Source organism: Vulpes lagopus, chromosome 9 (genome assembly GCF_018345385.1).
Source record: "Vulpes lagopus strain Blue_001 chromosome 9, ASM1834538v1, whole genome shotgun sequence".
Taxonomy (NCBI): Eukaryota; Metazoa; Chordata; class Mammalia; order Carnivora; family Canidae; genus Vulpes; species Vulpes lagopus.
Window position 1 is genome coordinate 37538652 of NC_054832.1, and position 14837 is coordinate 37553488.

General features: G+C 39.7%; 1 protein-coding gene across 2 annotated transcripts in view; it reads left to right on the forward strand.

Annotated features, from left to right (window-relative positions):
• Positions 1-1375: 1375 nt before the first annotated feature.
• STK3 (serine/threonine kinase 3) overlaps positions 1376-14837 on the forward strand; it is a 277498-nt gene continuing 264036 nt past the window's right edge. For both annotated transcript variants that reach the window (XM_041768971.1, XM_041768972.1), the window contains exon 1: positions 1376-1610. In XM_041768971.1, the coding sequence (XP_041624905.1) occupies positions 1585-1610 (26 nt within the window). In that variant the 5' untranslated portion in view covers positions 1376-1584. The remainder of the gene's footprint in view (positions 1611-14837) is intronic.

Sequence of the window (14837 nt, forward strand, 5' to 3'; positions counted from 1 at the left end):
TTGATGAAATAGAAGAAGATGGGACTAGGGCATGGAAGTGAGGATGAGAAGTGAGGGATAGAATGACATAACTTCAAAAGTTTTTCCTAGCTTTTGTGTTTTAATAATTTAGCTTTTTGCTGTCTTGTTAGTTCTGAACTATAAGACCGTAGAAGTTTAGTAAATGAAAATGAGTATAAAATTTTATAACAATCTCTTTTTTGCAGAACCTGACTTCAGGGTTCAACAATGAATGGTCTTAAATTTAACATAACTAAATTTAATGGGGAATATAGTGCTTTGAAAAATAAATCATGTAAGTTTATTACATATGGAAACAATGCAAAAAAGAGGAAAACGACTATTAGACAAGTCTAATTTGGATTAATATTCACTAAGTCCCTTTATTTAACATTCTCTTCATAGACTTAGCCCTAACCTTCAAGAAACCTCTATGACTCTACACCTGGATAATTTCTAATGAAAGCAAACTCATTACATAGCACCTTAGATGATCATAAGAAAGATATTTATATATGGAACTTCAGGTTAAATGGTATCCTAAAAAGATAGATGCAGGAAGGGATCAAATCACAATGAGGTCAGGGCCTTAGGAAAAGGCTGGGGGAGACAGGGTGACAAGAAGGAAGAAAGACTTTTCTTGACCTCTTTTCTGTGCGCCATAATTTGTATTAGGTTTTCCAGGTGACCCAAGCGAACAGCTGGCAAGACCACAGTGCGCTGAAATCTGTGCGCTGAGATCTCACCGCAGTCATTATTTTCTTTGTAATCAGACGTAATCATAGTGAAATGTAGTGAGGAGTTTGTCCACAGTCAACATCAAACAAGAATTTCCAGTGGTATCCCTCGTGCTGTAGCTACAAACGTCAAACCGGGCGGGCGTAAAACAGCCAATAATTATAAACAACTAGAGACAGAAGCGTGGGCGGTTAGTGACACTTCAAAGGGCTTCACAAGACGCTTGGGATGTGTCTTTGGGAAATCCAGAGAAGAAATGAGGCCAATAGGATTGGGGCAAAAGCCAATTTTCGGAGGCAGATGCGGAGCGGCAGCTCTCAGCTGGCTCGAGGGAAGGTGCCTCCCCGCCCCCCGCCAGGACAGACAGTCCCGGATCCTCACTAGGCCTCGTCCGCGGGTCTCCGCGCCTTTTCTCCGCTCGCAGATCGGGGGCCGGCGCTTGACTCCGCCTGCGTCTCCGCCCCTGCCCCGCCCCATCAGGGCCCGGCTCCGCCCACCAGGCCCGAGCCCGCCGCTGGCTCCGCCTACCAGGGCCTGGCCCCCGCCCACTCTCTCCGGGCGGCGGAGGGGCGGGGAGGAGCGGGGAGGGGCGGGGAGGAGCGGGGAGGGGCGGGGAGGAGCGGGGAGGGGCGGGGAGGGGCGGGGAGGGGCGGGGAGGGGCGGGGCTGCGGGAGCCGCGGCCCTCGCGAGCGGGAGGAGGATCCGCCGCGGAGTTACGGGAAAGTTGGTCCGAGTTCCTGGAGGTTTTCCCCGGTGACTGCCGGGCCTGGGCCGGCCGGTGCCCGGCTCCTGTCCTCCCTCCGTCCTTCACCGCCCACCAGGGCCGTTCCCCTGTCGCCGGCCACCATGGAGCAGCCGCCAGCGCCCAAGAGGTAACGCGCCTGGGCGCCGGGAGCTGGAGGAGGGGGCGCCGGCGGCCGCGGGCGGGGCGGGGCGGGGCGGGGGCGGCGAGGCCGGACCTGGCGGCGACCCCCTCCGCGGCGGCGGGCCCGGGCCGGGCGCGCCGGTCGTCGCGAGGCGGGGCCGGGCCGCGGCTGCCCACAGGCCCGGGGGGCCGAGGGGAGGCCGAGGGGAGGCCGAGCCTCGCGTCTGCGCGGCCGCGGGCCTGGCGGCGTGGGAAGTCCTGGGCCTGTTCCTCCCGGCGAGTCTGCGAAGCCCGGGGTGCGAAACTGGGCGTTCACGAGGCTGCTTACAGCATTCTGGGCGCTTTTGTCCAATGTTTTTCGTGATACTGCCATTTATTTGAGAAGGCGGATTATTTGTTTGCCGTTGAAGGAATTCAGTATTAATAGCTACATAGTGTGCGAAACTTGTGGGTGCGCTGCCCTGACAGGTGTTCCTTTCTCACCCCCCCCCCCAAGTCCAAAACTATTTATGGATGCGAGACAGTAGGAATCTTAAATTAGAACCCCTTCCCTACATGGTGTTTTGTTTTGTTTTCTAGCATATAGAAATAGTGATGCTTTGGTACTTACTGTTAGTTTGATCTTTGATATACTGGAAGCGTGAGAGTACACAGCAGATACTTTTAAAAGTAGCATTTGAAATGATCAGGCTAAATCAAGGCTGCCCATAGATATAAACTCATAATGTGCATCTTTTTTTCCCCCAAGAATGAATCAACGTCATTTAACTGGTGTTGTTTGAAACATTTAATCTCAGTCTTTCATTTGTAATTTATAAAATAAGAGGAGTACTAACCTTCCTCCCAGAGAGTGCTGTTGTGAAGATTAAGGAGTTCCTGTGTTCTGATACTTAGACACCTTTAGACGAAAGGTGATATATATATTCAGGAACATGGAATAATTAAAAAGGTAGGAACTTTGTGAGCTGTTGTGAATTGTGTGACTAGACATGTGAGCCTTGAGGCCTGGAAACCATCTATTCAGGTGAAAAAAGGTGGGTGTGTGGAAGGGCGTCCAAAAGAGACTTGTTATCAGAGCCCTTGATTTTTATCTGGTATTTTGTATTGAATTCCCGTATTGATTGGGCACCCAGTTTTAGTATCTTAGAAGAAAATTGGAAACTTTTTTTCTTTTCTGTTTTGGAAGGACTGTAAGGGGGCCACCTCTGAGATAATGCCCAAAGGTCAAGTTGAACAACTCCAAATTGAAGTAGAAGCTCTATTCATTCATTGGCTGTAAATTACCGGTTTCTTTATAGGTGTAAGAGATCCCCTGGCCTTGCAGGGGCTCTAGAAAACCTAGAAGGGCCAGGGGGAGATGTGGGTGGTATATATAACCATTTCATGGTCATTTATACTTTACAAAGTGATGCTTGCACTCCAACAGGCTCATTTTTAGTTCTCTTCAGAGAGACTTCGTTGTTCCAGGAAGGCATTTCTGGAAAGCAAGCTATGTGACATTAAGCCCAGGTATTTGAATGTCACTTAAAATTTTTTCATAGAATTTTCATTTTCATAATATCATCATAGCAACCCTATTAAGTAAGTTTGATTACAGGAAGTAATCCTGTTTTGTAGCTGAGGACACAGAGTTTGCTCCATGGAAGGCTATGACAGGGATTACTGAAAGTGAGTTTTTGTGTCCTCCCTATTGATTATTACCTTCTAATAATAAAATATGCCATTTTTGAGGTCATTTTTTTCCCCCAGGAACTTTATATATACATTCCTTTATTTTATTGTCGTAAGAAAGAGGAATCGTGGCTCTGCAGCTTATTATGCTAGTTCTAAATTTAATTTCTTCATCTGTAAAGTGTGTTACGGGGATTAGAATAGGTCATGTGTAAAAGCACTTAGCACAGTGTTCCATAATGTGTTGAACGATGCTAAATGTTGGTTTATTTTTTCCTTATTAAGTGAAACTCAGAGAGGTTAAATAATTTGGTCAAGTGGAGGAGATGCCAGAACCCTGAATCTGATTGGCTGCAAAGGCTGTGCACCCTCTCATTGTGTACAGTGATACCTCTTTTTGAAAACACTTCTTTTAGCCTTCCATGGTGTGGTGGCCATGTCTTTGTACAATCCTGTGGGCCCTCTGCTTGTTCTTTTCCTAATCCCTGTAAGAATGTTGCTTTGCTTTTCTGCCTTGCATAGGAGCACTTCCTTAGGGCTCAGACATTTTTACATGGTCACATTTATGTTGCTGATGTTCAAGTCTGTATGACCAGCAGGTGTGTTCAGTTGGAATATTTGATTTTTTTATTCAGATCCATTCTTTCATTATTCTTTCTAGTTTGTCACTAAGTCCTATTGAATTCTCCATCAAGAAGTCTAGATTCATTTTCTTTTCTCTTTTTCATTTTTGATACTACTACCCCATACCTGGGTTTTATGACCGTCATACTTGATTTACAGCAATGCCTTCCAACTAGGTACTTTAGGGCAGTGGTTTAAAACAATTTTTAGCAGCAGGAAGGCTATGTTTGGAGTAGAGGCAGGCACTAGGACCTGGTTCTCACTGCCTTATCTCCTTCTACTCCCCTTTTGCTGCCTGCAGAACCTCCTAATGATCCATAGGACACTGCCTGCAATGGCTTTTGATTTGTTTTCTTAAAACATCCTTTCACCATGCTATTCCCTTTAAAAAAATTTTTTTTTTAAATTTTTAAAAACTTTTTGGTTTGGGGCACGCTTGTTTACTTAAGACCCCTATCACTTGGTCTCAGATTTAATCCCCAGGCTTTTGTTCTTCTCCAAGATGAATCTGTCTTGAAGTTTCTCTTTTGTTTTTTATTTAGGTTGTAGGGTATGGGTACTCCCAACTTTGCCTTTGTTCAGGCTTTTCCTTTGGAGAAGTTTGTATTATTTTTTGCTAGGAATCTGTGTTTTATTCTTCCTTAAAGGCCGGCTTCATATAGAATCTTATTTGAGTGCTTTCTAGCCTAAGGTATTTCTCTGTATTCCTAATATATCCATTTGAATATATGCCGTCTTCATATTTTTCTTTTTTTTAATTACAAAATTTTAGCTATTCAAAAGATAATGGGGACTAATTTAATAACTACTTATGTATTATGCTACCCAACTTGAGAAATAAAATATTGTGAATATAGTTGAAGGTCTGTAAGTATATCTGTTTTCAGATACATTCTCTCCCTATCCCCCAAAGGATTGTCATTACTTGGGTATTTGTTACTGAGTATTTGTTTTTTTTTTTTTTTAATTTTTTATTTATTTATGATAGTCACAGAGAGAGAGAGAGAGAGGCAGAGACACAGGCGGAGGGAGAAGCAGGCTCCATGCATCGGGAGCCTGATGTGGGATTCGATCCCGGGTCTCCAGGATCGCGCCCTGGGCCAAAGGCAGGCGCCAAACCGCTGCGCCACCCAGGGATCCCTGTTACTGAGTATTTGTTATTCCTTTACCATACATGTCTTTATATTTTTAGCATGCCATTCATGTATATCTGACCCAGTGTTAGGCCTGCCTTTGCTCTTTGGTATCGTTCTTGTCCTCTGGGAATTGGAGAGTCCACTGGGCAGCCAGATCTGAGAATTGTGATTAGAGGGTCTGGAAGGCTGCTCTTACCTTTACATCATTGATTTGGTCTCACCAACAAGGCTGTGTGGTCACCTAAAGTCACTGACTTGAGGTATCAAAATAGCTTTTAGATTCCCTGAGTTTCCTTAACGGATCTGTCACAGAGGTCCCCTTTGGGAATTGGAAGACTGTTCAATGGTTATTAAATTGTTAGCATTTTGGTAAGTTGAATTTCTCAGATTTTTTTGTAGGGGAACTACTAGATGGAGGAAAAATGACCACACAGCAGGTAAGTTTTAACAGATAGAAGAGGGAATAGGGCATCCCTGGGTGGCGCAGCGGTTTGGCGCCTGCCTTTGGCCCAGGGCGCGATCCTGGAGACCCGGGATCGAATCCCGTATCAGGCTCCCGGTGCATGGAGCCTGCTTCTCTCTCCGCCTGTGTCTCTGCCTCTCTCTCTCTCTCTCTGTGACTATCATAAATAAATAAAAAATTAAAAAAAAAAATAAAGAAATTAAAAAAAAAAAAGATAGAAGAGGGAATGTTGGAAGCATAAGATCTTTATGAGTAGAACATTCTTAAAAGGCGGAGGTGGAGCTCTGTGATAGGTGGTGGGTAGCATGGAAACTGGTTGCTTGAGGATAGGTAGTTATATAAACAATATTTGTTAGAGGACGGAATATCATTGCTGGAGAGATATACTTTACCAGACGGGCTTTGCTCCTCAGTTTGATTATAGGATTAATAGTTACTTAAAATTTAAAAATCGTTAAGGTATACTTGGAGGAAAAGTTGGTGTGGAACAGTGAAAACACTGGAAGGATAATAAGAGAGTAAGCTACTGAAATTTATTCTCAAGACAGATAAGGAAAGTTCTTTGATTTAAACCATGGTTGGATTCTTTGCAATTTTTTTTTTCTTTTATATAAAAAGATGTGAAAAGGTAGTTAGGGGGAAGTAAAGTTGAAGATTCAAGTTAAAATGCTAGGGTTACAAAGTGCTTTCACACAAATGAAAAGCGAAGGTAAGAAAGCAATTATTTCCTAGGGGAAAGTGTTGCTATGAATAAATGGACCATCAGTCAGAAGGTAGTTTATTAGGGAATGAAAGAGCAACAGTAAAAGGACAAGGATATTAGAAGAGTAAAGGAGAAGGTATTCATAGATTCCTTAGCATGAAAAGCCCATATCAGCTTGTAGCATCAGTAGCCCCGACCTTAGACCAGAAATTGGGAATGCAGATAGACAGCTGGGAACTATCAGCTCTTGGAATTGAGTTGTGTGGAACAAAACAACAGACCAGATAAGTAGATAGGAGGATATGACAAAAAATCATGAAAATATTGAGAAGAGATGTGGGCTTCGTTTTATGTCTATATTACTAATTTATATGCCCTTGGAATCAGAATTCTTCTGTGCTTATTATTGGAGAGATTCACAAGTGGGCAGCTGGAGTTTATTTTGAGAAGATGACCTGAGAACTGTTAGAAAACAAAGGCAGCAGCTCAGGCCTACTACCTGGGGGAGGCTCCCAACTTCAGAGGCAGGCTAGGGGAGGAGGTTTTAAGTTGATTAAAGGGAAAGAAAAGAATGAAGCAAACATGAGCATCTTTTTGCATAATGACTTGGTCCATACAGTGTATCTGTACTCCTTTTGGTTTTTCTTGGCTAATTGGGAGTGGCACCAACTCTGTTAGAATTGATTTAGGCCCTGTAGATGGCAATGGTCATTTGGCTCTTCTTTCCTGAAGAGAAGGAGGGCGTATGACAGTAACACCTGGAGCAGTTCCTGGTGAGCAAACCTCAGTTGCACATTATTAAAACAGGAGATAAACTCAATCTTTAGTCAACCTGAGGCAAAGATTAATTTATCTTCTGTTCTTTAAGGGCCTGAGATATAGCATATATTAGTACTTAAGAATTTGTTAGAAATGTAAAGAAAAAGGTAAACCTAAACACAGCTAGGTTGAAGTTTGTTTTTCTGAAGTAATGCTCATTCCAGAAGTGTGTATCAATAAAGCTTTAATAATATAAGGTTTAAGTTGGATTGTAAGGGGTGAAAAGTGCTTTGAATTTAATTTTCCTGGCTTCAGAGAAGCCTGTGTTGAACTAAAGGTACTGTCACTCTAGGCAGGTGATCCTATATTAGTGGCTCTCAAAAATTTTTTTAAGAAGTATTGATGGTGAAACCCAGTACATACTCACATACATACAAAGCTAAAACAGAAGTTTCATACAGTGTACCATGTGGGTTGTTTTTGGTATTTTTCTATTTTCTGTTATGTTCTGTTTCATCAAAAAACTACTAGTCATGATCCACCAAATTATTTTCATGACCTACTAATGGGTTGTGATCTGCAGCTTAAAAAAAAACGTTGGCATATGTAGTAGTACCAGTCAAAAAACTGACTTCATTTCAGACTCTATCCTGGTACTTCAGAGCTCAGTGATGGCTTTGCCAGAGGTATCCAGACTTGTATAAGAGTAACTACTTCTACATGCAATATGATGGAGGTGAAGGAGAGAAAGGAAGCTATTATTTAAAAGCTGTGTTATTTTGAACACCTTATATAGGTCCCAACTGAAATATGGGAAAATGGAAAATGTTGATCCTTGATGTCTGAAGTTCACAAAAGAATATGTAATAGATAGAGTTTGCTATGAGGCAAAAAGGCTCATGTGCCTTTTGGTGTAGAATGACCCTGTGCAAAGCTGTAATTATGATTGCATCAATTTCTTTCCCTACCAGCTCCACTCTTTCAGTACCAAAGGTCTCTAGGTTTTTCTGCTAAAGAGAAAATTTACACTATCTGATAGAAACTATCTTTTTTATTTGTCCCAAGCCTCTTTTTTGTTATGATTTTATTTGAATTGCCTCGTATGTTAGGATTATTATAATTTCAATTCTTAGCTCTTAGAACAGATTCTGTATTTGAAATGTCTCATTACAACTGTTTTTTCCAGAAAGTCTAAAATTGAATAAATGAAAGTAAGAAATAGGTAAATAGACATGTATGAATATTAAAAATAGATTCATCATTTGCATGCTATGAATTGGTACAAATTACCTTGAACTTCTTAAAAGTATATTAAAGCCTGTATCTTACAAAGTGTAGCAAAATGAGAATTATGGAAAACTTAAAATTGCTGATAATTAATATAGGTCTACATGTGATAGTATATGTGGGTTCTAAATTAGTCTATAAATTTTTATAGGATATCAGACATCTTAGATCAAATAGAGTAATATTTTCAGTTAGTTCCAGATATCTTGATATAAATGTTAGTGTCATGGTATATGCACAATACTCTTAGAAAATTGGGGGAAATTGTTGAGCATATGTGATTCCAAGGATGAGGTATTTTTTATATTCAAAGTATAGAATGTTACTCTCTGTCCAGATCATTTTTCATTTTTAAGAGTTTTGATTTTCTAAAATCCTGGTACCTAGAGTTCTATAGTTGGAAAGGAATGCAAGTTAAAATTATTTTTGTAATTTGGGTGCGCCTTTTAAATGTTTGAGGAAAAAATGAATTAAAGATAATAGGCAGCTAATTTCCTTGACTTTCTCTCTGGGGCCGGATGATCTCTCCTGAGTCTGTCGAGTTGCCCCAGTCTCCTGTTTCTTTCTAAAAACTGGCTTTCTAAACCATAAGAAACTGTTAACGTTAGAGAACAAACGGAGTTGATGAAGGGAGGTGGGTGGGGGATGGGCTAAATGGGGGATGGGCATTGAGGAGGGCATTTGTTATGTTGAGTATTGGGTGTTGTATGTAAGTGATGAAACCAATATTACACTATGTTAACTAACTAGAATTTAAAAAAAAATTGGAAGGAAAAAACTGGCTTTCTTTACTCACTGATCATTGCTTGTGACAGAAATTGGATGTCAATAGCTTGTTCATTCATTTGCTCATTTATTTATATATTTAGTAATTATTAATTAACTGCCTTTCAAATGCTAGATGCTGGGTACATTGTTGAACGAAGTAGTTGAGATCTTTTACCTCACAGAACATATACTCTAGTTGGAGCTTGAACTATGAAGGATAGAAGTAGCACATACTGATAGAGAAAAATGATGGAATCTGTTTCATAAGGCAGTTGGACAGAGCTTCTCTGAGAAGGTAGTACTAAAGCTGTGACATGGGATTGAGAAGTTATCCTTGTGAGTAGCTGGAAAGACTATTCCAGGCAGAGGGAAAGCTATGAGAAAGCCTGGAGATCAGAGAGAGTTTGGTGTGTGGGAGGAATTGAAATGAGGCCACTGTGGCTGGATTGTAAAATGGGAGAAAGTGGTTGGAGATTAGGTCAGGGAGATGGGCAGGGATTCAATGATGCAGGCCACGGAAAGGAATTTGGATGTGAAAGTGCAGTAAGCTGTCATTAAATGGCTTTAAACAGAATTACAAGCAGCTTATGTTTTTAAAAGATCACTCTAGTTCTGGGTAGAAGAGATTGTAGAGGGTTAAGAATAAAAGCAGCAGAATAAATTGGAAGACCGTGGCAATCGTTCATGATTAGATGGTGGAGTCAATGGAGATGGAGAGAAGTGTGGATAGATTTAAGTTGTATTTTGGAGTTAGAAATGAAGGACTTGCTGATAGACTAGATGTGGTGATTAAGGAAGAAAGCATCAATTTGGCTCCTAGGTTTTATGTTTGAGTGACTTTGGGGTGGAGGAAGACTGGGAGACGAACAGGTTTGGGTATCTCATGTTCTCTTTCTTAGAATTGTCCAAATTCCAGGAAAGTGAATCTGTTGGGCCCCAAATGTGATATTAGGTGGTTCCCTTAGAAGAGGAAGTGGGAAAGGAGGGAATGTTGGACACTGACTTCTTTTTTTAACCTCTTATTTTCACTGCATTAGTCTAGAGAATGGGAATCATACAAAGCCTTTATTAGGTGTTTGCAACGTTCAGGTGTCTTGAACCTGCTATTACAAAATATTTTAATTGCAAAATAAAACATCAGTAAGAAACGAATGATTAATGTTAAGACAGACATCTTTGTAGTGACCAGTTGGGTTAAGGAATGGAACTGCTGCCCTCCCTTGTTAGTGCTCCATCCAAATCATAGCTGCCTTTCCCCATAAGTAACCCTTATACAGACTTATATATTAATAACCTAAATGTGCATTGCTAGACACTGTAGCTTAGTCTTGCCAATTAAAAAATAATTTTTGTAGGAAATGTCACTTTTAATTTTTATGCTAGTTCTCCCTCCCTTTATCCTGTTGAAGAGTGCAGGCTGTTGGTAGTTTCCCACTATTTGCTGATTGCTTTCCCAAGGTGCATTCTATGCGTTGTTTTGCCCTACATATTTTCTGCAAACAAGTAACTGGATCCAGAGACTGACAGGCTCAATTTTGATCCTTTAGGCAAACCTGTTACAGGTGGTATTTGGCAAGACTGTATTAGTCACTTAGTGTCTGGTTGCCTTTCTTTTTTAGTGATGTTAGCAGCTCTTGGTGGTTAGGCTTATTTCTGTTAATTTATTGGATGTTGCAAAATGGTGAAATTCTAAATCATTTTGTTTTCATTTGTTAGTTGGAATGCTTTTATAGAATCACTTCCCTTATCTTTTGTTTGATTATGCAGTGGTACAGTTTATAAAAGAAAGACTGGATAAATGCTTGATTCTTCCCTTTTATTTACCTGTTTGCAAGAGAATGAATTAGTTCCCTATTTTTCTTCAGAGAGGACCAGTTCTGTTTTTTTTTTTAAGTGCCATTATGGGCTAATGGATTCATACATATTAGATGGATTTTAATCTATTGCAGTTACTATTGCTGAAGCTCAAAGTGACCCCCATCTTTTGGTCAGTGGGAGTCCCTCCAGGGACAACATGTCTTGTAGTTTCCTTATTGTCTGCTGTGACAAGATATTCAGGGCTTATCATATCCACTTCCTGTCCTGGATCTGGAATCAACCATTTCTCCTAGAAGTAGTATTTTCTTTCTGTCAGAAATGGTGTTTCAAGACCCCATCCTGGGTAGTAGTATGGTTAGTGCTGCTCTGATTTTAAATAGTATTTTTTCATTGATAGGAGAACTGACTCATTCTTTCCAGCTATGGGATACTGTATCAAAAACATGATGGTGGGGAGGCCCCTTCTCTTCCTACCCCCTGCCTCCCTTGGCATAGCTGCCCCTGGCTAGGGGCAGGGCCTCAAGAGTCTGGGCTGGGCATCCACGGTCTCTGCCTCAGCCCAAAGGCTGTGCTTTTTTTTTTTTTTTTTTTTTTTTTTTAAGGCTGTGCTTTTGACATTAAAATAAAAGTCCATCCAGTAAAAAAAAAAAAAAAAAAAAAAAAGTGATGGCACTGGCAGTTTTGAGCTTCTTCCTCTGCAGATATCTCTACCATATCTTTATGTTTCTAAGTTTAAGTCAGAAATTGGGTGTGTATAGACAAATTCCATGGTAGAGACTATTCTAAGTGGACTTTTACCTTCATGTTCTCCTTCACTTAGGTTACCCTTTGACCCTGTGTTATCCTAATATCCAGCCTCACTTCTTTCCTACCTCTGAATGTTTCAAGTGACCTAGTTTCTTCTTTTCTTAAAGAAGATACAGAAAATAAAAGAATCTAAGATAAAAAACCTCACTAGTGATAAGATTAGATTTCAGACCTAATTTTTTAAGGTAGACCTTTTAGCTTGCTTTGTCTTACGTACATAAAAGTATATCCATGCACAGACAAAATTCAAGAGCATCTTGAGGCTGCTTTATAAATCCAATCCTGACTGCAGTATCAATTGCAAAATGAAATATATCCAGATAATGCCATATGTTATTCCTTTTTAGTTTTGATATTAACCTCTCGTTAAGTTTTATTGTACTTTCAAATAAATAATATATTTGTCTCAGTGACATGATTGATACTTTACATTTGGTGTTATGTCATGTAACTTTAGAAAGAATTAGTTTTAGTGTAATTACTTACTATATTAATTACTTACTGCATTGGGTTGTACCTATAAGCTGAATGTGAATTAGTCCGTCATCTTGCAGTTAAACAGCAGCCAGTAACCATTTTCCATTGATCAGCTATTCAAACATTTTTAGTAATTGGTGAAATTTGTATCATAGAGAAATGATTGCTCTGCATAAAATTTATAGTTCATGTAATTTCTTTTTTTTTTTTTAAGATTTTATTTATTTATTTATGAGAGAGAGAAAGAGGCAGAGACACAGGCAGAGGGAGAAGCAGGCTCCACGCAGGGAGTCTGACGTGGGACTCGATCCCGGGACTCCAGGATCACGCCCTGGGCTGAAGGCGGTGCCAAACCGCGGAGCCACCAGGGCTGCCCAGTTCATGTAATTTCTAAGAATTATAAGAAATAAGGGTTAAATTAAACAATGGAATCTCATAAAATTCCAGTGGAGATTAAAAATATACGAACTAATTAACTCTTGAGAGGAAACTATTTTGACGATTTTTCTTCTGCCAGTAGAGTGAGTTTTCCTTCTATGAGCTTGATTCTCATTCAGTACTTCCAAGGTTTTGTGTTTTTTTTTTTTTTTTTCTAATGGAAGAGAATTCAGGGGATGCCTAGGTGGGTCTTTCAGTTAAGCATAAGCATCTGTCTTTGGCTCAGGCCCTGATGGAGCCCCACTGTCCGCCTCTCTGCTCAGCAGGAAGCCTGCCTTTCCTCTCTGCCTGCAGCTAGGCCTGCTTGTGCACCTGCTCTCTCTCTCTCTCTCTCTCTCTCTCATTCTCTGTCCCTCTCCCTCTCTCTCTCTCTCCCCCTGACTCTCTGTGTCAAATAAAATCTTAAAAATAGAGAATTCAAGTACTAGGCAAATGATAAGACAATGGGGATTCTTCCTTCTATAGAGTCTTAGCACTTGATTAGATAGCTTTAATTAATATTCACAAAAAACTCATATGATTTCAAAGAGTCTGCTAAAATAGTGATATGGTTACACTTTGTATTCAGCATCATTGGGAAGTATGGTGTATCATGTGATGGATTTTCTAAATAAATGAAGTAAACTTTAAGCATTGTATTTTTAAAATATTTTACAAACATTTTCATGCAGCCAGTTTTGAGGGAGATCATTCCAAAATGAAGGCCTTGACCTAATCTTCTGAAATTGACAAAGAAAGCAATTAATCTTCTTGCTTTTCTTGTTGTAAAAGTAGTCATAGAAACAGTTCATAAAACTGTTCATAGTTTTAGTTCATAGAAACAGTCAAGTGTGCTCTTTTAGCATATTTGAAGCTTTGTTTCTGTATTCATGTGGCTGTTTTTTCCCTAAACCTAGTCTTGTCTTTTACTGTTATCTGTCATTCTTATTACTATGTCCTTCTCTAAACTGCTACTTATCTTAAAAATAATTATCTGACCTGAGAGTAGCTATTCCTTTCTGAAAGTAAAGTACATTTGCTTACCAGAGGTCTTTTTCTCTTCTGGATTCATAGTACATCTTGAAATGATCTTTTGACTAAAAGGAGGAACATTATATCCAGTGATAGGGAAAAATTATTTCAAACTTCCGTAAGGAAAAAAAAAAAACAAACTTCCGTAAGTTTCTAAGTTTTCATATGAAAATAACCAAAGTTTTTGCATCAAAAAAGGAACAGGATTTTACCTTAAGCCCATGGAATTCCCAAGCCAAGAAAAATTTCTATCATTTTGGAATATTGGATTTTGAGGACTTGTAGGGTTATTTATTTCTTTTTAAGATTTTATTTACTTGAGATAGAGAGTGAGAAAGAGAGCACAAGCGATATGGGAGGGGGGCGAGGCAGAGGGAGAGGGACAAGCAGGCTGAGCAAGGAGTCCAATGTGGGACTCTATCCCAGGGACTCTGGGATCATGACCTGAGCTGAAAGCACACGTTTAACTGACTGAGCCATCCAGGCTCCCTGACTCATGGTAATATTGAAGTATACCTGTACAAATACAGTAACATTACACTTATAGCTTTTTTTTTTTTTAATTTCAATGGGTAAAGTATTTAGGCTGTTTATCTTTCTTATAATGATCATATTTTTCCCCTATTACAGTTGGGATTTAAAAATTTTATTTTTATTTCAAAAAAAAAAAAAAAACCCAAAACCAAATTGGTAAAAATACTCCCAATTTAAAAAAGCAAAAATATTTTCATAAATCTTCATAATCTTCTTAATTTGTTTACGAAGAACCACAGGGAAGTACTGAGAAATGGCTTCATATGTGCTGTTACTGTGTAATCACACTGTACTGAGAAATCAAGCAAAATAGTTCCCATTTGTGCAGATGGCTGAACATAGCCATTGTCTTTACAGCCCTCATCTCTACTTATGAAAGCCTATAAAAATTAAGCAGAAGTCAGAGTACAGAGCTCATTGAATGATGCACTTGTTAATATTGTCGGTTTAAACTTTCCCTGAAGTTACACTTTGATTAATGTAGATACACCTTTATGTATTTATGGTTGGGATTAATGCAGTTAATTCTAGTGTTCTAGGGATGGGAGTGAGGAGTTTCGAGTGTACAAAGAGTAAATCCTCATATTTTATCTTCACATTTTGAGATGTAGGGAAATAAATGAGGAATAAAATATATGGATAAGCCTAGTTTTAAAGTGTAGGTAGTGTCTTTGGCACAAATCATGGTAGATTTTTCTGTATGGCAGGTACATGGGTCCTTGGCAAATTTCATATGTA